This window comes from Mirounga leonina, unplaced genomic scaffold (assembly GCF_011800145.1).
Source record: "Mirounga leonina isolate KUSES-001 unplaced genomic scaffold, KU_Mleo_1.0 Mir_150, whole genome shotgun sequence".
In the NCBI taxonomy this organism is placed as follows: domain Eukaryota; kingdom Metazoa; phylum Chordata; class Mammalia; order Carnivora; family Phocidae; genus Mirounga; species Mirounga leonina.
In genome coordinates, this window is record NW_023270374.1 from 27717412 (window position 1) to 27744053 (window position 26642).

The 26642-nt window shown below is 46.7% G+C and overlaps 1 protein-coding gene across 2 annotated transcripts; it reads left to right on the forward strand.

Annotated features, from left to right (window-relative positions):
- Positions 1-2289: 2289 nt before the first annotated feature.
- AAR2 (AAR2 splicing factor) lies at positions 2290-21253 on the forward strand. Of its 2 annotated transcripts, none has more exons than XM_035006237.1 (4): positions 2290-2423; positions 5134-5942; positions 9045-9274; positions 18039-21253. In XM_035006237.1, the coding sequence occupies exons 2-4, from the start codon at positions 5186-5188 to the stop codon at positions 18204-18206; spliced, it is 1155 nt and encodes a 384-aa protein (XP_034862128.1). In that variant the 5' UTR covers positions 2290-2423; positions 5134-5185; the 3' UTR covers positions 18207-21253. The 2 variants fall into 2 exon arrangements, with proteins under 2 accessions (XP_034862128.1, XP_034862130.1); XM_035006239.1 differs by lacking the exon at positions 2290-2423 and adding an exon at positions 2430-2740.
- Positions 21254-26642: the final 5389 nt, after the last annotated feature.

Consider the following 26642-nt stretch of genomic DNA (forward strand, 5'->3'; position numbering starts at 1 on the left):
CACATACATTGCCATATCCCTGTGTGTGCCACCTGTCCCATTAGTGACTTAGTTATTCAAACGAACCCTGTAAATTATATATATGTGTGTGTGTGTGTGTGTGTGTGTGTATATATATATATATATACATACATATATATGAAACGATATTACTTCCATAAAACTAGTGTCACTTGCCAAGGAAAGGAGGTCTTCATAAAAATAAATGCAAAGATATAAAATTAAAAAGCCATAATCCATGTAAAACTTACTCCTTGGGCTCCCTGAGTTGCATGTACCACACTTTCCTTGCTATTCTACTAAGTGACTCACCTTTCTTTATTGCCCCAAATCTCACAAGTGAGAACCACTGCAAATAATTGGGTGCATTTTCTTCCACTCTTTTTCCAGGTATGTATATCTCTTCAGAGCCTAAGTTATCCGGTACATACCATTCTAAATACTATTCTAAACTTAAATTCTGAGCATTTCCTAGTAATTTTGAATACCAAATACTATTTTTTTCTTTCTAAAGGTAACTCACTAAATGACACAAAATGCTGTGCAGTGGAAAGCAATTCTTCAACCCTCTCCAGACTCCTGTCCATTGTCAGAGGCAATTGCTTTCAGGAGCTTTGTGAATCCTTCCCTGAATTTTTTCCTGTACATTTCTTTTAGTTATCTGTCACCCGTGGAGTTCTGGAATAGGACACGGTTTGCAAATATTGGGTCCCCACACACTCTGGATCTGTATCTTTATCTCCCAGAAATACAGGGTCAGCCTCTGTGTTGCTTGGGAATAACCTGGGGTTGATTAATCTAGATCAGTGGTTCTCAAACGGAGGGGAAGGGAGTGATTTTGCCCTCCCCCAGGGAACATTTAGCAATGTCGGAAGACATTTTTGGTTGTTACAACTGAAGGGTACTACTGGCATTTAGTAGGTAGAGTCCAGGGATGCTGCTAAACATCCTATAATCACAGGACAGCTCCCACAACAAATCTGGTCTGATTTGTCGGTAGTACCAGAGTTGAAAACCTGATCTGGATGCACATGTGACCCATAAGGTGGCATTCCAGGGCCCCCATCTGTAGCTTCCAAGCCCATAATTTAGTGCTGGAGTCTCTGAGAAGATGGTGAGCCCAGCTGGTACAGGGAGCTCTGAGACCAGGCCACGGAGCTCAGCACCCAGCCCTGGGAATAAGGAGGGTCAGGGAGGGAGCTGAGCTTCTTCAGGCAGGAAATGGAACCGACATGACGGGCTGAGTGTGACATGCGTGACTGTGACTGATGGAGGTCATCTCTGGTTAATCCAGCAGCAGCTTATTGTGATTAGCCATGACTGCAGGGCCTCGTCTAGTCTGCAACCCACTAAGAGATGAGTTTTGACTGAGACAAATTGGTGTGTCCAGCTGTCACTGAGGAAGGGTGACAGACAAGCTAAGAAGCAGCAGCAGAGGGACAAGAATAGCCAGTCAGGCCTTGGTTTGCATCCTAACTCTGCCACTCTCCAGCTGTGTAACCTCTCTGAGCCTCGGTTTTCTCTTCTGTAAGCTGGGAATATTAATATCTACTTACTAGGGTTAGTGTAAGGCTTAGAAGTTATATACGAATGGCCTGCCCTATGGATTTTGGACTTACCTAGCCAGTCCTCACAATCATATAAGCCATTTCTTTGCAATAAACCTCTTAATATATGTCTCCTATTGATTCTGCTTCTTTGGTTGAACCCTGACTGACAGAACCATGCAGCACAGAGCAAGACCCCCAAAGAGAAGCCGTTTATTAATACAGTCATTAATTAAACTTGTGATAAATACACACACCCAGCTGAGCCCTTGTGCCTGCCTTCCTGCTGGGTTCCAAGGAAACAACAGAGAACCAGACAGGCAAATTCCCTCCCTCGTGGCACGTTTGTAGCCTGCACGCCTGAGGACACGGGATGATTATGGCCACAGGGATCCATGTGGTGGCTACTGGGGCTGAGACTGGTTCTTCTCTGCCCTGCAGGCGGGATTTCTGACAATCTCCTCTAGGACTGATTGTGGTTGGAAGCTGCGACTGGGTGGTGATACTCAGGTCGAAACTGACTTACTGGGACCATTACTGATCATCTGATGTGCCTACTAGGCAGCCATGCTCTTGACCCCAGCTTCAGCGACCATGACTGATTGAGACCAAAGGGCCAGGGCTGGTGGATGTGTTTCTGGAGCAGGATATACATAATTTGGTGAAAGTTGTTATCCATGGTTCGGGAGCTAAGACGTGTAACTTAAACTAGCAAAAGGCAACATTTGATGGGGCGGAACCTGCAGGCGCGGACCGTTCCTCCCGAGACCAAGAGCTCTGCCGGGCCGCTTTCGCCGTCGCTCCCGTCCCGAGCCAAAGCGCGAGAACTTCCGGTGCGTTTCGGCGGTGCTTGAGAGCGGGGAGAGTCCGAAGCTGGTGAGTGCGGCCGCCTGGCCTGTTGGAACTTTTCTGCTTTCGTTGTCTCTGTGGCCCGGCCACGCTTTTCCGGCTCGGGATCGCGGAGTGCCCTGAAGTGGGGCGCCTCGCCGGGACCCGCGTCCCGCCCTGTGGGCCGGTGCTGGGACCCTGGTGGCTCTGCAGGCCTTTCTCCCCGATAAACCGTCACCGGAGCCCCGGTCGCCAGTACTTCTTGGGGCACCCGGGGTAACTTCGCTGTTTCCCTAACTTGAGAACTCGGGTGCCGGAGACCTTGGCGGCGCCCGATTTGGTTCTGTCCGACTCTGTAATTTCGGGTAAGGTAATTTGCCCAAACTGACCCTTTGTTTCTCATCTACAAAGTGGATATCATTTTTTTATTAAATAAGTGCTTATCGAGCATCTAGTGTGTGCTGGAGGAACAAAAACACTCAAGTCTCACGGAGGTGACAGCCCTCTACTAAACATAAACGCAAAATTGTAGCCTGATCAATGAAATGGGAAGGTACAGGGTGTCGGGGGAGTGAGGGTCCCACGGGATACCTGACCTAACCCCGCGTCAAGCAAGCTTTAGTGAGGAAGTGAATATTGAGCTGAGATCAGAAAAAATGATTTGAGGAAGAGTTTTTTTTTTTTACCCAGGGAGCCTCCTGCTTGAGGGTCTGTAAGAGGCCAATGTGGCTGGAACAGAAATCAGGGCGGGGGGGGGCGGGGGGGATGCGGGGGTGCATGGTATGAAACAATCAGGAGTTGGGAGGGGCCAGGAAGGCCAGGCCTTGTAGGTCTTATAGGTCATGGTAAAAATTCTGGTTTTCCCGGAGCCATAAGAGAAGCCACTCAACATTGGCATTAAGTGTGGCTTAGATTGGCATTTTGAAAAGTTCACTCTGGCTCTTGGGATGGAGAAAGGGTAACTTGGAGTAAGGAGGTGATGGAGAGAAGAAGATGGATGTGACTTTGTGCATCCCAGGGCATTTCCTCCGTGCCAGGCCATGTACCAGCTGCTGAAGATACAGGGAAGAGAATTACGGCTGGTGTAATTAGAATAAAGGAATGTCATTATCAAGGAGGAGCACAACCACAAGGGAAAATGGCTAGTTGATGAACAATTATTCTAAATGCAATAGCTCTTCATTTAGCAAGTATTTATTAAGTACCTTCTGAATTCAGGGTTGGGAATTAGATGATGATGATGCAAATTATTTAGAGCAGTGGCTTTCAGGCTTTTTTGACTGTGACCTACAATAACTAATACATTTTATCTCATGACCAAGAATCCATACAAACACATAAAACTTCAGAAGACAGTTACTATCTTTATTACTCATGATGCATGCTGGGTTTTTTTTTTTTTTTTAATTCTCCTTCCATTAAAAAAAAAATTAATGCTGGTTGAAACTCTAAATTGATTTCTTAACCCATTAATGAGTTTTGACTTGCAGTTAGGAAAAAAAAAATGCTGATGTAGGGTGAGTCATTTGTCGTGGTTTGAGGTTAAGATGATAAAACATTGCCCCTAACATTTTTGAAACCAGGTTGGCCTTCCTTTCCTCACTGTTTTATTTTGTTCTGTTTGCTTAACATAAAAAAGAGTAAGAAGAATTAAACAGGCAGCTGGTTCTTCAGTTTGTGAAATTTGGGGGTCTTGTTTGTGCATCCAGCTGGGTTGGAAGTGCCTAGAGGTAGTGGTGACTGTCCTACTCTGTGGATGTTTCACAGATCGTTGTTTCAGGCGAAGATCTGGCACGGTGTGGGCACTCAGTGATTATTTGTTAAATTGAATAGGTAAGCATCTTGGGACTAGAAGGTTAGATAATTGTTTGGATTAAATTAGTTCATGTTGGAACCATTCCTATAAATACCACCCAGGCAGTGTCTGCCTGCCTACACGTTGTGCCAGTATGTCCCCATGGATAGTTCAGAGGTGGGTAAAATAAGTGTTCTTGCTCTTTCTCTTCTAAATACTGATCCTAGGCCAGCCATGCCACCTGAATCCATTCTGGGGAAGGGATCCAGAGTTGCCACTGACTGTAGGCCCTATGGGAAGTTGTTTCACTCCCTGGACTTCAGGGGTTTTTATGTGTAAAAGGAGAAGAGGAGGTTTGTGGTTGAAAAGCTTTCTGCTTCCGACACGTTTTGTGAATTTTAGATGCCGAGCACCCACTTTCCACCTTCTGTCCGTGTCTGGGCCTTCCTTGAGGCTTATGGGAAACTGGGTATATGCTGGATTTAATCATCCTTCTCAGCTCCTTGGGACTCTTCAGCAATAGGGTTTAGGCAGAGTTATAGTGTGAGGCAGTTTAGGCACAGTTGTAGTTTCGAATAGACCACCCAGGCTTTCCCCACCTTCATCCTGTTGTGAGAGAGAGATCTGGGAGCAGATCCTGAGTGAACAGTGAGAAGAACACTGGCCTGGAGGACAGGGTACCGGGTTCTAATTTGTGTGACCTTGCATGACCTTGAGCACGTCACTTCTCCTCAATATCTTTCTGGCTATGCAGTGAGTGTTCTTTCTCAATAAACCAAAACACAAAATCCTCTTCTTCCTGAGTCTTATTTTCCTCATCAGTAAAATTGATGCAGGGTTGTGGCGAGGATTAAGGGAGATAATTATGTCAAGGGTCTGATTCAGTCTGGCACATGCAGAGTCCTCAGCAAATGAAACATCTTTCCCCAAGTTCCAGTTAACTCTGATTTCTTTCTTTTTCAGTTGTTCTGGAAGACAAGAGGGATTCTCTCTTTGGTCACCTAGCACTGATCCCATGGCTGCCATGCAGATGGATCCTGAGCTTGCCAAGCGCCTCTTCTTTGAAGGGGCCACTGTGGTCATCCTGAATATGCCCAAGGGGACAGAGTTTGGCATTGACTACAACTCCTGGGAGGTGGGCCCCAAGTTCCGGGGTGTGAAGATGATCCCACCAGGCATCCACTTCCTCCACTACAGCTCTGTGGACAAGGCCAATCCCAGGGAGGTGGGGCCTCGTATGGGCTTCTTCCTTAGCCTGCAGCAGCGAGGCCTGATAGTCCTGCGCTGGAATGCCGTCCAAGAAGAGGTAGACCTGTCCCCAGCCCCAGAGGCTGAGGTGGAGGCCATGAGGGCCAACCTCCAGGAGCTGGACCAGTTCCTGGGCCCTTACCCATATGCCACACTCAAGAAGTGGATTTCACTCACCAACTTTATCAGCGAGGCCACAATGGAGAGGCTGCAGCCCGAGAGCCGGCAGATCTGCGCCTTCTCAGAGGTGCTTCCCGTGCTCTCCATGAAGCACACCAAGGACCGCGTGGAGCAGAATCTACCTCGCTGTGGTACTGAGTGCAAAAGCTACCAGGAGGGCCTGGCCCGGCTGCCAGAGATGAAGCCCAGAGCCGGGACAGAGATCCGCTTCTCAGAGCTGCCCACACAGATGTTCCCGGCAGGTGCCACGCCAGCAGAGATAACCAGGCACAGCATGGACCTGAGCTATGCCCTGGAGACGGTGCTCAGCAAGCAGTTCCCCAGCAGCCCCCAGGATGTGCTTGGTGAGGAGAAACAGGATTCTTTGGGAGTGGGCCAAGGGATGGGTGTATAGTAGGGGGTACACCTTGGGTTATCTAGTCCAGTGGTTCCTATACTTGGCTAGGAAGCAGGCTTGCCCAGTCCCCCTGGAGACTGATTCAAGAGGGCTGGAGTAGGGCCCCAGCCGTATCTGTCTGTGTGTTTGTCTATATAATAAACAAGCACCGTAGGTGAACCTGATGCAGCCAATACTGTTTGGGAACCACTGAAGTGGCCCAGCCCCTCATTTTATAGATTGAGGTTCACAGAGGGAAAGGATTTGGCCAACTATGTGGATGAAGTGAGACCAGAGCGGCTCCTGGTTCCCAGCCTCCCATCTGCCTCCTCAGTTTTCTCCTGATTCTCTCAAAAGTGTTGGTCTCCGCTGGCTTAGGCCAGGATAGTGATTTTTAAAAAATTTTTATTGTTTTTGTTATTTTTCTCCCTTATTGCAAAAATAATATATGGTCATCATAGAAGCAAAACAAACAAAAATTCCCTCCCAATTCCCACCACCTAGAAATAACCATTTTGTACACTTGGGTGTATTTACTTTTCGTCTTTTGCATGTTTATGTCTCCATGTGCAGCATTTCATTGCAGTCTCTTCTCTGTGTATTTCTATGTATTTCCCTTTAGTCTTTTTTTTTCTTCCTCAATTATATGTGTTTGTGTGTATAAATGATTTTTTACAAAAACAAGATTACAGTATATTATTTTGTAATCTGCTTTAGCGTAAACGTTTTTCTGTGTCACTGAAACAGGCCCTCCTCGATAGTGGCTGCCTATGTGCCATAGTTATTGAACCAGCCCTCTGTTGATGGACCTTTAAGATGTCCCTATTTTCCCTGTTGTGTCATCTAATGAACATCCTTGTGTGTACTTATACCTACATTTAGGGTTGAATTGCTGGATCAAAGCGTGTGTGTTGCCAGCTGGGGTGAGGCTGTTGCCCATCACCTCTGAAATGGCGAGTTAGCAAAGGCCTCTTCCAACGGGATGGTTGGAGAGTGATGTCGTTTCGATTTATATTTCTTTGATTCTAGTGACAGCAAACATTCATCACATCTTTAACAGCTATTTATATTTTTTCTTTTACAAATTGTCCAGGTATTTGCATATTTTTCTGTTGGAAGATCAGTGAGAAATTTGAATATAGGGCCCTTCATATCATTGGCTCTCTGATAAAAGGACACATTTTAATGGGTGCATCTTAATGCATTACACAGTGTTATCATTTAATAAGTAACACTTAAGAAATTCTGGCTTAAAAATGAACAGAAATCCTGTTTTCTACCTCTTAAACGTTTCAGTTCTTCAAAGTAATCTTCTGAAGGGTCTGTTGCAGGGATAACTTTGTATCTTCCTGACAGCTCTTTGAAATTATTTCTGATCTCGTAACTTAATTTCAGACTAGGTCAGAAATGCTTGAATTTAAGTACATGCTCTAATTTCAGAGAATAAGCTCCTGTTTTCACAAACCAACCAGGTAAAGCCAACTGTAGAAGCAAATCATTAACCTCTATCATAGAAAGAAAATTTGACAATATCTTGAAAATGTCAGTTCAACATCCAATATATCTGGACCAGGCAGCTAGACAAACTTAGTTCCACAAGCCTAGGAATAGAGAACTAGTTTTTCATATCTCTGGAGGTGACAGAGATCAAACACCATGCATTTAAAGAGGTACTTGGTGTTGAGTGCATCTATTCTTTTTATGGCCCATGTATAGGTATGACACCACAGAAGCCCTCATTAAATTTGAAGCCAGAGAGAATGTCTCTGATCAATAGCAGTATATCTTGGCATCCAGAGACCCAGTTGCTTGCCCAAGGACAGTGGCTTCTGGATCATGGCGTCTCTTTGTTTCAGACAGGCATCTGGTGGAAATGCGGGAATAATAATAGCTAATATTTCTTGAGCACTCCTTTGTGTCAGGCATTATTTTAAATGCTTCATGTGAACTACATTGATTTATTTAATCTTCCCCACTGCCCTCAAATAAGGAAAACGAGGTATAAACAGATTGAGTAACTTGCCCAAGGTCACACATCTCTGAAGGGCGGAGCCGAGATTTGAATTCAGGTAGTTTGGTTCCAGAGCTCATGCTATTTTTTTTTTTTTTTAAGATTTTATTTATTTATTTGAGAGAGAGAGAAACAGCATGAGAGGGGATAGGGTCAGAGGGAGAAGCAGGCTCCCCGCCGAGCCGGGAGCCCGATGTGGGACTCGATCCCAGGACTCCAGGATCATGACCTGAGCTGAAGGCAGTCGCTTAACCAACTGAGCCACCCAGGCACCCCCAGAGCTCATGCTATTAGCCACCAAGCTGTTCATAGAGGTTAAATCACAGAGCCCTGTGGTTAAACAAATGCAAGTGATTTGGGCTAGCAGGCTAAGCCTGGAACAAGTACTCACAAATTTTCCTCTTCTGGGAAGCTCTGGAACTGTTCTCACCCAATAGGAATTTTGTTTTATCTTTACATTGTTCCCATTGCCAAGCATTCGATGTGTGACCTTGGGTAAGTCCCTTGACCTCATCTGTAAAATGAGACAGATACCACCTTCCCTGAATACCTTGTGGAGTTGGGCTGGGGATTACATGGTGTAATGCAGCATTTCCCTGGCTCTGGAGCAGACCATTTGCATCAGAATTACCCGGGAAGCTTTTTAGAGCTAAAGATACTGAGGTTCCATCATCTGTCCTCAACCGGGCTCTCCATGGGGGAGGCTTGGGCAGCTTTATCTTCAACGAGCTCTCCTAGTAATTCTGATAGGCAGCCAAGTTTGGGATCCACCTGGCATAATACCCATGGACACATTTTGTAAACTTTCTAAGTGCCAGGCAAATACTAGGTAGATCTCTTCTCTTACAGTCTGATTTTATAAAACCACACTTTGGTTTTTTGTAGCTTGAGTTTAGAGCAGTTCAGCAAACTTGAACTGAGCATGTACTCAGTGCAAAACCCCAGGAGTGCTCTGCAGGAGGCCACCGCCCATTGCTGAGGTCCAGTAGAACTGGTGGCCTCGTAGCATCAGCTGGCACTCCAGTCTCTCAGGATCATTCTCCTCTCTGCGCCTCTCAGGTGAACTCCAGTTTGCCTTTGTATGCTTCCTCCTGGGGAATGTGTACGAGGCCTTTGAGCACTGGAAGCGGCTCCTGAATCTCCTGTGCCGCTCGGAAGAAGCCATGGTGAGGCACCACACCCTCTACGTCAACCTCATCTCCATCCTCTACCACCAGCTCGGCGAGATCCCGGCCGACTTCTTTGTGGACATTGTCTCCCAGAACAACTTCCTCACCAGCACCTTACAGGTGAGCCATCTTTTGGCTGACACCCATGTGGGTCAGAATTAAGGCGAGGATGTGTGAAAGCCCTTTCGGGAGGGTTACTTTTTTGTTGCAGTTTCCTAACCTCGGGCTGTTTCCTGGTTCTCTCTTGCACTCAGTTGTAAGTTCCGTGATGCCAGAGACCGTCTCTCTATACCACCCTCCGCCTGCCTTGCCCAAGAGTGCCACGCAGTGGGGTACTTGGCGTTTGAATAACCTCCACCTCTATGAGTTATTCAGCTCAAAACACTTTTTCTTTCTCCCTGTAGCCATAAGTTGGTATAACCCAGTAGGACAGAGTTTTGAAGCTTGTTATTTCCAGGGAAACATCTGCAGCTCTTTAGATTTCATTTAAGCATTAAAGTAACTTTGATTTCCTGTTCAAACAAAACGTGCCAGTTTCTGCAGAGATTCTCTGACAGAAAAAGTGAAATTTGCTTTTAACTTGGCAATTAAATTTTCATTATGAGTGGTAATTAGGGAAGAAGCTTCAAACAACTTATAATCTTCATCCTGTGCTATTTCCTCCCTTTGCAAATAGATTAGCTTCCTTTATGTTCTTGGGACAGCCTCTGTCACTCACATTTTTAACTTTCTCAAGTGTGGAAGAGGCAGAAGCTACAATCTGTCAGTTTCCATACTTTTTGTTCCATGAGCTGCTTTTTTCTCCCTGTGTGTGTGTGAGACCACTATGAGGCCCACTCCTTTGAAGGTGGCTACTCACTAATCTACCACTCCCACCCAGGGTGAGAAAAGGAACAAACATTCAGTAAATGCCTGTTGAGTAGCAGGCATCATGTTTATCATGCTACTTGGGTTTCCTCATTTAATCTCTCTGGAGCCCTTCAAGGCAGGGAGGATTATTTCCTATTTACAAATGAGAACATTGAGACTCAGAAAGGTTAAGTCACTTATGTAAGGTCACACAGCTGGTAAGTGGCAGAGTCAGGATTTGAACCCAGGCCTGAGTCTTGTGATTATGCTCCTATGTCCTGAATATAGTATAGATTCCCCCAGTAAGGATTCTTGGTTGACATCAGTGGAGACACCGTGAAGGGCTTATTTCTCAGAGGCATGGGATACTTTTCTACAAACAACATACTATTGGAAGAATCCCTGTAAGTGGGCAGCTGACTTAAAACCCTGGCAGTTGGGGGCGTTGTGCAGACCATGGGGAAAGTTGGTCAAGCTGATGGCTTGAGCCTGGTGTGTTCCACTTAAACAAAAGAAGAGTTATAAAACTCCTCTTTTATTGGTTCTTGACATAACAGAGAGAAATTAAGTCCCTTTATCTCTCCTCTGAAGGGGAAATACCACTCTACCCCCAACAAGTTCCTGGGTTACATGAGCTAGTAACTGATGAGGGGTAAGAGGGGGCATCAGCTTGCTGACTTGCATCTGGCAATAACCCATGGGAATGATGTGCTACCCTTGTGATGTGCGTTAATGCTGTCACACAAACCTAGGAGGGCCACACTGTGTCATTGGCTGTCCTGACCATTGTCAGCAGAGCTGACAGACAACTGAGCTCTGATTGCTGACGCTACCTTGCCAACAATGATTTATGAAGCAGAGAGGGCCCGGCTGGATTGCTAGATGCCCAGGTGGGGTGTGCAGAGCTGATGGTTGGAAGAATTCTGTCTGGACTTTATACCAAGAAAATTTGATGTCATTATTTGGAAAAATCCAGGACATGTGCCTTTAAAAAAATATATGAACACATACTTTTGAGCATCCTATCTTTATATATGATATTTTCCTGAAAGTGTTGAGGGATCCGTATATTAGGGTTCCTGCCCTCAAGAGATTTATTTATTGATTTAGCAGGTATTTGCTGAGCATCTGCTATATTCAATGCCCTGTTGCAGGACTAGAAATATAGCTGTGAACAAGACAGAGTCCCTGACTTGCAGCTTATAGTTTGGTAGGAAAGTAAAACAAATGAATTGATCAAGTCACTCCAGACAGCGTTGTTTAGAATGTGGTCCTGCACCAGTACCATTTACCTACATGGGCCCTGAGACCCTTTTGGTCTCATCTAGATTGCATCAGTTCGTCAGCTTCCATGCCTACCCCTGTCAGTGCACCTATCTCCCATGCTGCCACCTGAGTTACTCTGAAGTGCAGATCTGATACTATTTCTCTGCACCTCCTAATTGCCTAGAAAGTTAAAAACCCAAACATAGATCACAAGGCCCATTCTGATCTGGCTCCTGATCTGTTCTCCAGCTTCTCCTTCCTCTCCTTGTTTTCCCCTGTCAACTTCAGCAATAGTGGTCTCCTTACAAGTTCAAGGAAATGCCATGCTGTTTCAGGCCTTTTTTCTTTTTTTTAATATTTTTATTTATTTATTTTAGAGAGGGAGAGAGAGAGCACAAGCAGGGGGAGGGGCAGAGAGAAAGAGAATCTCAAGCTAACTCCACGCTGAGCATGGAGCCCTATGCAGGGCTCGATCCCACAACCCCAAGACCATGACCTGAGCTGAAAGCAAGAGTTGGATGCTTAACTGACTGAGCCAGCCAGGCACCTCTCCCCCATTTTTTTATCATGGTAAAAAAACACATAACATGTATAGTATTGGTAACTATAAGCACAGCAGATCTCTAGAACTTTTTCATTTGGCACAACTGAAACTTTATGCCCGTTTCATGCCTTCTTAACTGAACATGATTTTCATTCTGCCTGGTGTGAACTTGTTCATCCTACAAGATACCCTCAAGGCATCCCTCTCTGTGAAGCCATTCCTGATCCCTCTCCTTTCCATACTATTAGCCTACTTTGGACTTGTCACTATTATATTACACAGGCTGTGCTTGCTGAAATGTGTACATTGTCTGCCTGACTTCCCCACTAAGCTGTGAACTTTTACCCAAAGCCTGGTTTGTTGTTCATCTGGTTGTTTTTAACACCTAGTCGAGGCCTAACACTTCTCTCACATTGTGTTATTGGGTATTTTTAGATGGCTAGAGCACATAATTCCTGTGGTACTGTAAATAGATGCCCCTAATATGACAGGTGTAAATGGTGCAGTCTGATCAAAGGGCATTATAAGCACTAAAAAGGAATTGGTTAATTCAGACTAGGGTTGCAATTTGAGGAGGAGAGAGCGGATTAGGAGTGACTGTGAAGGGAGGCGTTTAGCCATGTGCTGGAAGGATGACAGATTTCAACAGGCACAATGTAGAAAGGATATTACAAGATCTTTTTTTTTTTTTTTTTAATGGAGAGTTAACGTTGGTACCATCTTGGCAGTGAGAATCTAGCCCCCCACACGGAGGCACTCACTCAGGATGTGTGTGAGTGAATGAATCAGCCCATAAAAGCTTTCTTCAGCCAGCCGCCTGCTCTGCCCCCAGGTAGTCAAGTAAGTGGAACTGGCTTTCTTACTTAGGAGCTTAAATGGCTACTACCCATGGAGAGGGACTGGTGTTTGTATGTGTAAGCACTTAAAGGCTGCCACATTAGCTGGTATAAAATTAGCCACATAATGGTCTCTGCCATTAGAGGCCCTTTTGAATAGATGCCACTGGTTTTTATAAATCCCATGGATTTAGCTTGAATAAAAATTATTTGTTTTACAAAAATAGATAGTTTTTTCTTTTATTAAAAGCAACTTGAGTCACCATAATTTGTTTAAAACCAATGAAAGGATAATCTGAATTTAATAGTATGTTAGAAAATGAGTTATGTACAAAATAAGGATTCTCACTGCTGATTGCATAGCATTTAGGCATATAGTCACATAACCTGTTTTTTTAAATACTTTAAGTCACAATAGGCCATCTATGCTTTCCAGCTTCATTTCTTGCCAATATTCTAAATGCCAGTGTTCATCTTTAACTCTTGATGGAAGGCACTGGCTCTGAGTGATGTCTGTAGTATTTTTACCAGAACACCTGTCATGATCAATTTCACCTATCTACTTGCACACCTTCTGCCGTCAGCTATCACTTTTGCACACTTATTGTGTGCATTATTTCATTTAGCCCTCACCACAGTGCTCAGAGCTAAGTATTTAATCTCACTTCACAATGAGGAAGCAGGATCATAGAGGTCACATGATTTTGCCCAAGATCACCGGAGCTAGTGGATGGCAAGGCTGAGTTTTGATTCTGAAGTCTGTGGTGGGCTCCCATTTATTTTTCCCAGATGAAATATCCCAAATTCTTTAAACTGACCTCAGAAGACATGGTTCCTGTTGCTTTTTACTCTCCTGGTAATCATTGTGAAATGATAGTTTTATTTAACACCATTTTCTTCTTCTGCAAGTAGAAATAGAATGTTCTACCTCTGGCTAGTTTCATTCTAAGTTGAATAATCATTTGGGAATTGAAAAAATTAGGAAATTTCATCTTTTTTGTCTGTCCAAAAAATAGGATAAGGTAGTGACTCAGCTACCTACCTTGATATTTTGAATTTCTCAAGGTGACCTGACTGAACTCAATTTATTTAACTTGGGTTTAAAAGAACGCTTTTACGTTTCTGGCTAAAGTAATTTACAGTTTTAGAATATACAGACTTAATGATAAAAATATTAATACCTTTTTCTATATTTAAAGAAAAATACCCAAGGGGTGTGCTTTTAGTTTTAGAGAAATGCAGTTGTTTGTGAAATGTTGTTGTCCTCTTTCAAAAGTATTTTTAAAAGATCCAGGATTAATCTTCCGATATTAAGATGATTCATTTCTCAGTGATGTTAAGAAGCGTTTACTCGACTTCACCTTAACAAGTAAAATAAATAGATCATTACCAAGTTTTCTGAAGAAGCCATAAAATTAAAAACAAGAGAATCAAAGTAAATTATTGCTTGAAAACTAGGTAATGTCTGTATATCTCCTTTTCTGAATTACGGGTTTTTAAAATATCAAGTTTGTAAACGATTGGGACAAAAATAGATCACTGGATGCCAGGGGCTTGGGTAAGGGGAGGGTTTGACCACTAAGGGGCAGCACAGGGGAGTTTTTCGGAGTGACGAGACTGTTCAGTATCCTGATTGTGATGGTATGTGGGCTTCGGACTCATAAAACTAAATACCAAAAGAAAAAAATTAATATCTTGATTATATCATATAATGGTTGCATGGGTGTACACATTTGTCAAAACAAATTGAACACTTAAAATGGGTGAATCTAGTTGTATGTAAATTATACCTCAATAAAGTTGCTTTTTTAAAAAAGTCAACCTGGGCTGTGCCCTGGGTCCTGGAGGCCTGCAGAGGGGACAGTTCCAGAAGCACCTGGTCTCCAAGTCCCCTGGCTCCCCACAGGGCAGTGCTGAAAATATGATGAATGTATTAAGTCTGTGTTGAGACAAAAAGAAGGCCTTGGTAGGGACAAAGGATTGAGATTTCCCTACTTGGACTGGATCTCGCTTAACATTTATTACTTGCTCGGCGTTTATCACCATTCTCATCTGTACAGTGGGAACAGTAATTTCCTGTCCTCTTACCTCCCAGGTTTATAGTACACAGGCTTGTAGTAAAGATTAAATTGACAAGTTCTTTAAAAAGGACAAAGCACTTTTTAAATTAGAAGCCTTATTTTTCAGACAGAAGGTTTTCTATTATACCTGCCTCTGGTTGATTTTACTCCCAGGAATCGTTTGAGAGATGGGTGGGAAGGATGAGTGATGAGTCTGAGCCCAGCCTGTTTGGACCTGTCACTGCTGGCCATTGCCAAATGCAGGGCAGTCCCTGCATCTCATTCATATCTGTTCAGTGAGCTTCCTTTGGGCCCTAACTCTATAACAGGCCCTGGGCGATATGCTGTGTGTGACATGTTGATAAAAAGGACTCATTCTCTATTCTTAAGGAGCACAGATACTGTGAGCACAGTGTGAGAAATGCCATAGAAAGGTTCAGGCCCAGTGCTAGGGGAACAGAGGCTGGAGCAGTTCATTTCAGGTTGGGCTTTTGTAAGAGACCTGTCACAAGGAGGTGGCTTGTGAGCTGGTGACATTCAGGGGCCACCTGCTCCCCAGGACGAGTCCTTTATTTTGTCCAGCACCATCACATAATTATTGAGCAATTATTTGGTGCTAAGGACTTGTGCAAAAGTGAGCCAAAAATGGATTTTCATAGAGTCTATGGTCTTCTCATTCTTTTGCTCATTAAAACACCTCATGGGTCCTTTATGTCAGACCCTGTGCCAGGAGTGAGTATGCAGTAGGAGAAAGAGTCACTGCTTTGGAGTTGCTCCTTGTCTCTTGGGAGAGCTCCACAGTAAATGGACTGTTACCTAACTGAGATTGAAGCTACGTTCGCCGTAACCCTGGGCGCTGGAGGAGCATGAAGGAGCACCTGTGCCATTCTTGGTCTGGGAAGACAGCCTAGAGGAGGTGAGGTCTGAACCTGAGTCACTAGTAGAAATCCGTGAACCTGAGTCACTAGTAGAAATCCGTAGGTGACGAAGGTGAAAGCAGGGATGGAAGGGTGTTCTATGCTGAGGACAGAGCACGTGTGGGTAGGGGCACAGGAGAAGCAGTAGAGCGTGTTTGGCAGCTGCTCAGCGTGGCTGGAGAGGTGGGGCTGTGTATGGAGGGGTCCGGTTTACTGTGGAAGGAGGGGAGCAGGAAGAGGCTTTTGCAGCTTCAGCCAGCAGGCTCCCCAGGGCCTCGGGACAGACCCAGGGGTATGCAGGGCCTCTGGAACTAATGCTGTTTGAAACAAGGCTTCTCTGCTTCCCGTGCAGGGCCCTCCCCAGAGCTCCGCTGGGCTCCGCAGTCGGCACTCCAGGGCAAGCCCCGTTAGCTGCCTGCAGACAGGCGGCCGGCTTCCCTGCCGCCCTCTGCCACCGTGCTCACACAGCCCCTCTAACTAGTTATCAGTAGGCTGTTTTGTTGTGGCTGTGCTGCCTGCTCCTGTATTCAGTCGATTCCCAAGTTAATGAAACCAAATTCTGTAACCCCCCACTTGTGCTTCTGCACACCCACAGCCCCCAGTCACTTCTGTCCCTGCTACCACTCCGACAAAATGACTCCAAACAAAGACCACTGCAATGAGCTTCACTCCTGCCACCAGGCAGTGGAGAAGCAGCCGTGGAGTACAGCTGTTAACTTGGTCAGGTCAAGGCCCCCGGAGCCCAGACTCCTTCCATGGTGATCTGCAGGCCGGCTACAGCGGGAGACAGATGTGGAACAAAGAGCTTCCCCCACCCTGACGCTCCTGCTTCTGTGGGGTGGTCTGGGGAAAACTACTCCTTCCTTTCCTGTTAGTTTCCATCCAGTCACTTAACTCCTCTTAGCCTCCATTTCCATAAAATAGGTATTCTGGTGTGTCTTCCCAGAGCATGGTGAGGATCTGTTGGGATACTCCGAAACTTCTCTGAATTTGAAAACAGTGAAATTGTATGAGAAGGAGTAACGAGTTTGCTGTTACTCTTAGAAGTGATTGGGATCCAGGAAAATCCAGAATGGAGTGTCAGATGTAGAGAAAATTACTGCTCTGCCCCCTGCCCAATGTTTATATCAGATGAAACTGAATTAAAAAGAACATCAAAACAAAGGATTAATATCCAGAATATCTAGAGAACTACAATAACTCAACAACAACAACAAAAACCTGACTAAAAATGGGCAAAGGACTTAAATAGACATTTCTCCAAAGAAGACACAGAAATGGCCAGTACATCTACATGAAAAGGTGTTCAGCATCACTAATCATCAGGGAAATGCAGATCAAAACCACAGTGAGATACCACTTCACACCCATCAGGATGGCTATTATTAAAAAATAATAATAATAAATAAATAACAAAAAACAGATCTTGCCAATGATGTGGAGAAATGGAACCCTTGTTCATTGCTGAAGGGTGGCTTCCAGGGGTTGGTGGGAGGGGGAAATGGGAAGTTAGTGTGGGTAAAGAGTATCAGTTGGGAAGGATGAATAAATTCTGAAGATGGATAATGGTTGACAGTTGCATAGCCATGTGAATGTACTTAATGCCACTGAATTGTACACTTAAAAATGGTCAAAATGGTAAATGTTATGTGTATTTAATTTTTAAAATGATGTAAAAACTGGTTAAAATGGTAGGCTTTGTATTATGTACATGTTACCACAACTTTATTTTTTTTTTAAGAGAGAGAGAACATGTGCACGAATGGGGGGGGGGGGTGCAGAAGGAGAGGGAGAGAGAATCCTAAGCAGGCCCCTCGTCCAGCATGAAGCCCGACGTGGGGCTGTCTCACAACCCTGAGGTCATGACCTGAGCCAAAATCAAGAGTTGGATGTTTAACCTACTGAGCCACCCAGGCGCCCCTGTAAGCACAATTTTAAAAGAAGAACATCAAAGACAACTTTCAAGGGGACTAGAAACCTTTGACTGGCAGCCTGTGGCCCATGAAGATTAGAGCAGCAGTTCGGCCTCGTTGGCCTCGGGCCTGGGACTTTATGGGCTGCAGGGGCTTATAAGCCCTCCAAGCTTTTCTTGGTACCAGCTGGTGTAGTTATAGCCCAGGTGCCCAGGAGAGCTCCCCAGGGGACTGGGCCAGGGTGATGGCCCCCCTGGCCTTACTCTCAATGGGGCATCTCTGCCCAAGATAGTAATTTTCCATTCTAGTCCTGCCCCAGCTTCTCAGCTGGGTTTGGACCTTCTTTCTTGGTTTGGGGGGAGCACAGCAGGTGTCCTGGGCCCATGCCAGCAGCAGCTGATCCACCCGCCCCAGAGAGCTGAACACCATGAGGAAATTTCCACAGCTTTCTCGGCCCCCTCTGTGTTCTCAGGAGTGACTTATCCTCTGTTCTCTGTAGGTTTTCTTTTCCTCCGCCTGCAGCGTTGCCGTGGATGCCACCCTGAGGCAGAAAGCTGAAAAGTTCCAAGCTCACCTGACGAAGAAGTTTCGGTGGGACTTTGAGGCAGAGCCAGAGGACTGCGCCCCAGTGGTGGTGGAGCTCCCTGAGGGAGTAGAGACTGGCTAACTGGGAATACTGTCGGCCAGGGGAGGTCCCTTCCCCCACGGCTGCTGTGCTGGCCTCTCCATTCACCCCTTCCTTCTGGGACCTGTGGGGGTAGCGGCCCCACCAGGTTCTGCAAAGATGGAGCCAGAATTCCCTCTTTCACCAATAAATAAGTTTCTTCAGTGCCCAACAGGCCATATGCATCCCGAAGGCACATTCATGGGTTCCCGTCATGGGAAGGCTAACCTGACCAGATTCCATACGGGCTCTTTCAGAAGCTCTCGGGAGAGACCTGCCTCAGCAGCACCCTGCTTCCTTCTGAAGGAGAAGAATATGAGCCAGTAGCCTAAGAAAACTGATTGTTTATTCCATAGGATGTGGTTAGAAAACAAGAAACCCTGGACTGCGCAGTGTCTGAGCTATCAGTTGGTGATTTAAAAGTTAAACAGGGTGCTAGGGAGATGAGCTAGAATTTCTGCCTGTCATTGAATGGGAACACATCACAGAAGACATGGGCATGGGACCACTCAGGAGCTCCAGACTGGGGAGAGGGGACCCAGAAGACCATTGGGTTGAGTCTGACAAGTGGGCAGCTTTGGCTTTCTCCAAATAAGTCCCTTCCTTCTGTCCAGAGGTCCCAGTGGGTAGTTGTCCGAGACTGCTGTGGCTTCTGACCTCAAGGGACTTCCTAATGCCACGTCTCTCCCATCTGTTCCATTCTGAGGCCTCAGACCCAGAGGTGAGACTTGGCAACCCTTCCATATGGCCCCATTCCTCACCAGAGCCACCATGACTCTCTCCAATGACCTGGAGATTCAACAACAAAGAGAGAGGTTCTTGCTCTGGAGAGGCTTCTTTGGCCCCGTTGAAGTTCTGTGCCTTTATTCAGGGCTCTGGAGATGACCTGGCCAACCTAGATCTTCCCAGTCCTGCTGTGGAGCTGTCAGCCACAGGAGTAGTGATGCTCCCATTCCCTCGGAGTCCTGAGGGTGTGCCTGTCACACGCAGGTCCTTGCCACCCTGACCGCAAACCACTGTACTACGACAGGAGTCCCTGTGCCATTCTTTTCCAAGGTGCGGCTCAACCAGGTTTCTGAATGAGAGTCCATGCTAGTTAAGACTTTTGGTTCCACTTGTTTCCTTGGAGATGTTTTTCCCAGAGCATAATGTACATTAAAGTCTTTGAGTTGAGACTAAGTCCCCTTGTGTGAGTCTCTCCTGCAGTTCATTTGCCCACTTCTCAGCTGCCAGGCCACTGTCCACAGACACACTCCTCCCTACTGAGTACCAGGCGACCCTGCCTGATGTCTTCAGTCTCTAGAGGAGGCAAGCACCCAGTGATACCTGGGGCCTCCGAGATAGGCATACCTGAAGGAAGGATTGAGGCCCTGTAGCTTTGTAATAATCAGAAGTTGTTCTCTTCCTCCTGAACCCCACTCATCACAACTACTTGGGAAGCTTATTAGAAGTGCACATTCCAAAGGAAGGAACTCCTGATCCAAGCTACAACATGGATGAACCCTTGAAAACGTGCTGAGTGAACGAAGCCAGATCCAGACCCCATGTTGCATGAGTGCATTCATAGGGATTGTCCAGCATAGATCCACAGGGAGGGAAGTTAGTGGTTGCCAGGGACTAGGAGAGTGGGGAATAGCGTTGACTGCTAACGGCTACAGGGTTTCTTTCTGAGGTGATGGAAAGGTTCTGGAATTAGTGATGATTGTACAACCTTTTGAATATACTAAAAACCACCAAAAATGTGCACTTAACATGGGGAATTTTATGCTGTGTAAATTATATCTCAATAATAATTTTTTTAAGTGCATATTCCCGAGCCCCACCCCGCAGGAATTCCGAGGCAGTGAATCTGGATATGGCCTGGGTCCGAAGGCACACTCAGTTCTGAATAACTACCTAGAAGTGACAGCATTGCAAGTTAGTACCTAGAGCTCTACTGGGAGAGGATGTTTTGCACCGACGTTGTCAGGGCAGCACCTAGAAGTGGGGTCACGTGACTTTGTTCTGTGAGCTGTTGGTCTTCTGTCTACACAGACCTGCTACCCCCACCACCCACACAAGCAGGGGTTAAGAGAACTAAGTGCTCTGTTCTGTTACTTCACTTACTCCTCACAAAAGTAGGGGTAAGTGCTACTATTCTCCCCATTTTATGGATAAGAAAATGGGCTCAGAGAACTTCAGTCATTCTGCCGGGGCCCCACAGCTAGGAAGGATTGAGGGCAAGAGTCAAGCCCAAGCCCCTTGGTGTCCAGGGCCCCCGACAGCCCTCCCCTCTCCCTGCTTCATCTGGAGCTTTGGTCCTGGTGCCAGCCAGCTGTGCGACTTCGGACAAGCCCCTTCCCTTCTCCGGGCCTTGGTCTACTTACATATAAAGTAAGAGAGTTTGCTCAGATTTGGGGTTTCTGATGTAGATTCTCCAGGCTCCCTCACGTATTTAAAAGTGGACTGTTGTGTTATTTTAAATGTTTTCAAAAGGGAAACTACGTTTGCACAGGATAACGTGACGGCTGACAAAAAACCAGTAGGTCTCTTGTTTGGGGCTGGAGTGACATCGACTCCGTCTTCTGCGTGTCCCAGCTGGCAGTCCTCTATGTGTCTTTGATGAATAAAAAATGTGAAAACAAATTAATTATTACTTAATACTTGCAGTTATTTCTGGAAGGCAGAAACCTTGCAAACAGAGAGCCGGTGGCTTTGCTGATCTGTAAAGCTCCTTCCAGTTCTAACACATCTAAAAGTGAAGCTATTGGCAGGACCTGGCCTGATTTCCAAATCCCTTCTAATGCAGGCCTCCTGAGGTCTGGCTCTTATTTGCAAGGCTGCTTTATCCTATTAACAGAATCAGCAGAGGTAGCAAGTCTCCAGCCACTCCCACTGTCCCCACAACAACCCTCGCTGATCTGAGCCCATCCCTCTAATTTCTCACCGCTTGAGCAGCGGAGGAGTTCCCCGCCGTGGACTGCCTCTCACCATCGATAATTACTTTCCTACGTCATCCCTTGGAAATATTATTTCCGTGACATGTTGGTTTCTCCAACTAATCAGACTCTGGCTTGACCAAAATGCCATCCCCTGCTGAAACGGGGGCTGGAGATGCTGGGTGAAAGCCTGGGTGAAGCTGTCACTGAGTCTCAGCCGCATCACATCTGCCAGATCTCAAACAGAACGTAGTGGGGACCCTGGGCTCCTGCCCCGGACTGGCCTCCCTGCTGAGGTGGGGGTGGTGGTGGGAGCCAGAAATAGTGTCAGCTGTTCCCTGCTGGGGGGGTAGGGGTGTGTCCCCAACCTACCAGGCCTCCTGTCCTGCATCCTCAGTCTGGTACTCACCAGCCTCAACTCACTAGGTTTCTCTGGAGAACAGAGATCCTAGGGGCTGTGGGTTAAAATGTCTGGTGGGAGGAAGATAGGAGAAGTAGGGGGCTTCTCAGTCCAGTGTCAGATGGCCTGTGTGAAAGAAACTCCACAGGTCTGTCTTTCTTGGATCTTTGTCTATCTCCTTCCCTCCCCAGATTTCTCCAAGTTTCTTGTGTCACCTCCAGACATTGCTACCTGGCTCAAGTCTGGACTCAACACTTCTAAAGGGATGCTGACAGATGGGTTACATTTTGGGGAGAGGGAGCTGTCACATGAGAAGCAGCTGGAGAAAAATGTGGGGCCCTCACCCAAGACAGGCTGGGAGAGCTGTCTTGAAGGAGGAGTTCTCTGCACCCTTCAGAGCGTGGAGTTGGGACCCACGGGAGAAGTTACAGGGAGGCAGCAGTGGGCTCTCTTCCTTCTTTATCCAACGGTACTTTCGGAGTCCTGCCCCGGTGAGCTTACGCTCATTTGAGGGGGAGGGGCAGACAACAGGCATAAGAAGTAGGTTACAGAGATTGTTAGTTATAAGAAATGCTCTGGAAAAAACCAGAGCAGGATAAGGAACATTGAGAATCCTGGCAGGGTAAGAGGAGATGTCGCGATTTAAATGGGGTGACATTTGAGCACAGATTTGAAGGTGAGCAAGGAGCCATGTGGGCATCTGGTGGAAGAGGGTTCCAGGCAGAAGGAACAGGGAATGCAAAGGCCCTGGGGCAGGAGCATGCCTGGTGTGTTCTAGGAACACCGGAGGTCATGTGGTGAGGGTGCAGTGATCAAAGGAGAGGAAATCTGGGCAGCTATGAGGGATCAAACTGTCCAGGGCTTAGGGGCTGTTGTAAGAATGTTGCATTTCACTCAATGAGATGGGGATCCATTAGAGGGTTTTAAGCAGAAAGTGACGTGGTCTGACTTTTGTTTTAACCCAGATCACAAGCTGCTGCGTTGGACACAGACTGCAGGGGGATGGGCGGAAGCAGGGAAGCGGGGAGGGAGGCTAGAGCAGTAATCCAGATGACGGAGGGCACTGACTCGGGTCCCAGTGCTATCAGGTGTGCATGCTGGGCTGCATTCATGACTCAGGTGAAGGGTGCACTGGAGGCCTTCCAAGGGCTCTGCTAGCCCGATAACCCCTCACTTCTCCGAAGGCTCAGAATCTAGGCAGAATATCAACTCATTGGGTCCGCATCCCCACACAAGTCCCCACTCTCCCGTCCCATCAGGGATCTGTAACTTGCTGTCACGTGGTGGTCTTGAGACTCACAGAGAGCTGAGGGCATGTGAAGCCCCCACTGGTCTTCATCTGTCCTGGTCAAGAATCATTCCTGCACCCACTTCCACCATGGCAGTTGCGCAGACTTCCTGATGATTCGTAGGACCTAGCATGTAGCGGGGGGCTTCCTCCTGGTTGCCAGGTGCTGGGTCAGGTCCTTACCTTAAACGGGCGGAGCTCCAGCTCTTCAAGGAAGACCTTATTCCTCATGGTACGGACGAGGAAGGCAAGGCTCAGAGGTGAGGCATGGGCCAGCGCATCTCGGAGCCAGAATGCCAGCCCGCCTGTATGAGTGCAGCACTGCCCTCCACCTCCAAGCACTGCTTCATAAGGACAGTTACATAATCTGGGATAATGACCTGTGGGTCCAAGGCTGCCAGCCTGACGACTTACGGCAGCAGCCCCAACCCCACCGGCCCCTTGGTTCGTGACAGCTTCCTTGTGTTGCCACCCAGACCCTTTGTGTCCACGCTGGACCGACCCCGCACCTGGGTGTGGGAGGAGGGGGAGCAACATCCAGTCCAGGAGGAGGCTGCTTCTGCCCCTTCCAGACCACTGAGGCCACGGGGCTGGGGGAGGGCTGCTTAGTCTGGGGTGCGTGTGAGCGGAGGCCCCTTGCACTCTGTCCTACCAGAGTTGCTGTTGAGTTTGCAAAAGGCATTTGCTTTAGAGAAAGATGCTGCCAGATGTGGGGACTCCAAGGGGCTGATCTCATGCCCAGACATCTGCTAGGCAGGTCTTCACCTCTGCTGTCACCTCTATGGCTCAATAAACTGTTCTACTTGGGGTCTCACAGCCCGAAGGTAGATGATGGGATGTGGGAGTTGGGGGGGTGGTCTTCATGGCACATTTTGAATGAAGAAGCCTACACCACTATTCTTGTCCCTTTTGGAAATTGTTTATGTCCTCTGCTCATTTTCTGTCAGATTTTTTTTTTAAGATTTTATTTATTTATTTGACAGAGAGAGACAGCGAGAGAGAGGGAACACAAGCAGGGGAGTGTGAGAGGGGAAGCAGGCTTCCCGCTGAGCAGGGAGCCCGATGCGGGGCTCGATTCCAGGACCCTGGGATCATGACCTGAGCCGAAGGCAGATGCTTAACGACTGAGCCACCCAGGCGCCCCTCTGTCCGATCTTTTTTTAAAAATATGCATTTGTCTTATCACAGTATATCGTAATGTTAGAAATATTTCCCCAATTTGCCTTTTAATGTTATGTTTTGAACTGTATGCTTTACTTTTTTATATGACATATATGTCCAGCTTGTTCTTTTTGATTTGATTTTTCCCACTGCTTTAATGCTTAAAAGTGCAAGATGAAATAGATATTAGCCTATATTTTGTTCTTTTTATATGTAATGCTTTTGTTCATTTTGTTTATTTTATGCTTTTTTAAATGTGTTATGCTTTTTTTAATTTTGTATTTTGCCACAGTCAAAACCAGGTTTCCTCAGCCCCACTTAATCCATCCCTACTCCTACCTTTTATGCCTCACATCTACTCTAGATTTTTCCCTCCAGATTTGAAGTCCTAACACCCCGCCTCGCACCTCCACCCTTGTCCTTTGCTCAGCCACCGAGGGCTTTCTCGAGAGCCTTCCTGACCCCTCCTGGTGTTCGCCGCCAGAACCACATGCACAGCTGGCCCTTGCTGTCACAGTCTGGTGAGGCGGAGGAGTTTCTCATGGCTTGTCAGGGTTAGAATCATCTGTTCATGATTCTGTGGCACCTTGCTCCACGCATGGGGCTAAGTGTGTAAATGCTTTATTGATTGGAAGATCACCGCTCCCTCTCTGAGAAGGCTCTGTCCCTGCACTAAAGGCCCCTAGAATGACCAGTCGTCGCTATTATTGTAGACTGCATGACTCATTTCTGTTCACCTCTCTTTTTATTTTTTTAAGATTTATTTATTTATTTATTTGAGAGAGAGAGAGACACAGTGAGAGAGGGAACACAAGCAGGGGGAATGGGAGAGGGAGAAGCAGACTTCCCGCTGAGCAGGGAACCCCATGCGGGGCTGGATCCCAGGACCCTGGGACCATGACCTGAGCCGAAGGCAGATGCTTAACGACTGAGCCACCAGGTGCCCCTGTTTACCTCTCTTATAATGTCAAGCCTCCTTTGCTTTGAGGAAATCTTTTTCTATTTTCTACATCCTTGAGAGGAGCGCCAATCACAGTAACTCAGCCATCCTTCCATCTGCAGGGATAGACACACAACTTCAGCGAGGCCACTTGGCATCATCCCTGGGATGCTTCTTCTAGGTGTAGAAGGGTGCCGCCAGTTTTTGGAGTTCTGGTGGTAGGGGACTCTCAGTTGGACCTAATAGGGCTCATGATACCCATCAAAGAAAAAAAAAAACCCTCGCACCTGAAATGAGGATGAAGCCAATACAGAGGAAGAAGCTAAGCTGAGAGATGAGAGTGAGAAAGAGCCAAAAACATCACTGGAGCAAGCCCTACCTGCAGCCCACAATCCCCAGGCTTCCTCCTTCCTGAGCGAATATAATACCTTTTTATCTATTATTTTTATTTTATTGTGGTAAGAACATTTAGCATGAGATCTACCCTCTTAACAAGTTTTTAAGTGTATAATACTGTACTGTCGACTGTAGCTACAATGTGGTACAGCAGATCCTTAGAACTTATTCATCTTGCTTAACTGGAACTTTATGTCCATTGACTTGTAACTCCTCATTTCCCCATCCCTCAGCCCCAGGAAACCACCATTCCATTCTTTGATTCTATGAATTTGACTGTTTTAGATATCTCACAATAGACAAGATATGGAAATAACTTATACATGTCCATCAACAGATAAATGGATAATGAAAATGTGATAAATGCAATGGAATATTATTCAGCCTTAATAAAGGACATTCTGCAGAATGTGACAACATGGATGATCCTTGAGGACGTTCTGCTGAGTGAAATAAGCCATGGCAGAAAGACAAGTACAATGTCTTTTTCTAGAAGCCTCTTGCAACAGGTTTCTGCTCTTGTAGCCAAAGAATCCTGACTAACTCACTCCTGCCTCCTGAGACTTTGACCTTCATTGCCTGTCGCTCTGCAAAACTCCCAAGAAGTCACAGTTCAAAAACGTCACTTAGAGGCCACAGGCTTATCCTGCAGTTGGCGAAACCAGGATCCCAGGAGAGAGAAAGAACTCATCCAAGGTCACATCATGAATTGTTTTCTGGGGAAGAAGAGTTTGAACCCAATGGCCAGCAGCCTGGAGGGTGCTGCGGGCCTGGGTGATGGCACTGGAGCGTGGGTTGGCTGTTGACCTGCTGTTTGGGGATGCACCACCCAGACAGGATGGCCGCTTCCGAATCAGCCTGTGAGCAGGCAAGGGGGAACCCGCCATGGGCCAGAGCCAGGCTGGGGAGGGCATCAGGTGCCTCTGTTGTTCCTGCTCCTGACCTCCCCAACGCTGTCAGGAGAGGGTGGTGGTCAAGGCCATGGCTGCCATTTACCGAGTGCTCACTATGTGCCCGGCAGCAGGTGAAACATGTAGCTTTACCTGTATTCAGCCTCACAATCTCGCAGCATCCGTGTGAAGGAAGTACCATGGAAATCTCCATTTTACCAGCAAGGAAACTGGCCCAGAGAAGTCAAGGAGTTCTCTGATAGGCACACTGCAATTGAGCCACACACTTGGACAAACTCAGGCCAGCCTGACTCCAGAGCCTAGGCTCCTACCTTGTGTCAGGGGAGGCAAACTCAGAGGCCAGCAGGGGTCGGGCAGGCCACATGACTGAGTGGACAAAGAACCCGCCTCGACTCCGCAGTTCCAGCCGCTTGCGGCCGATTCAA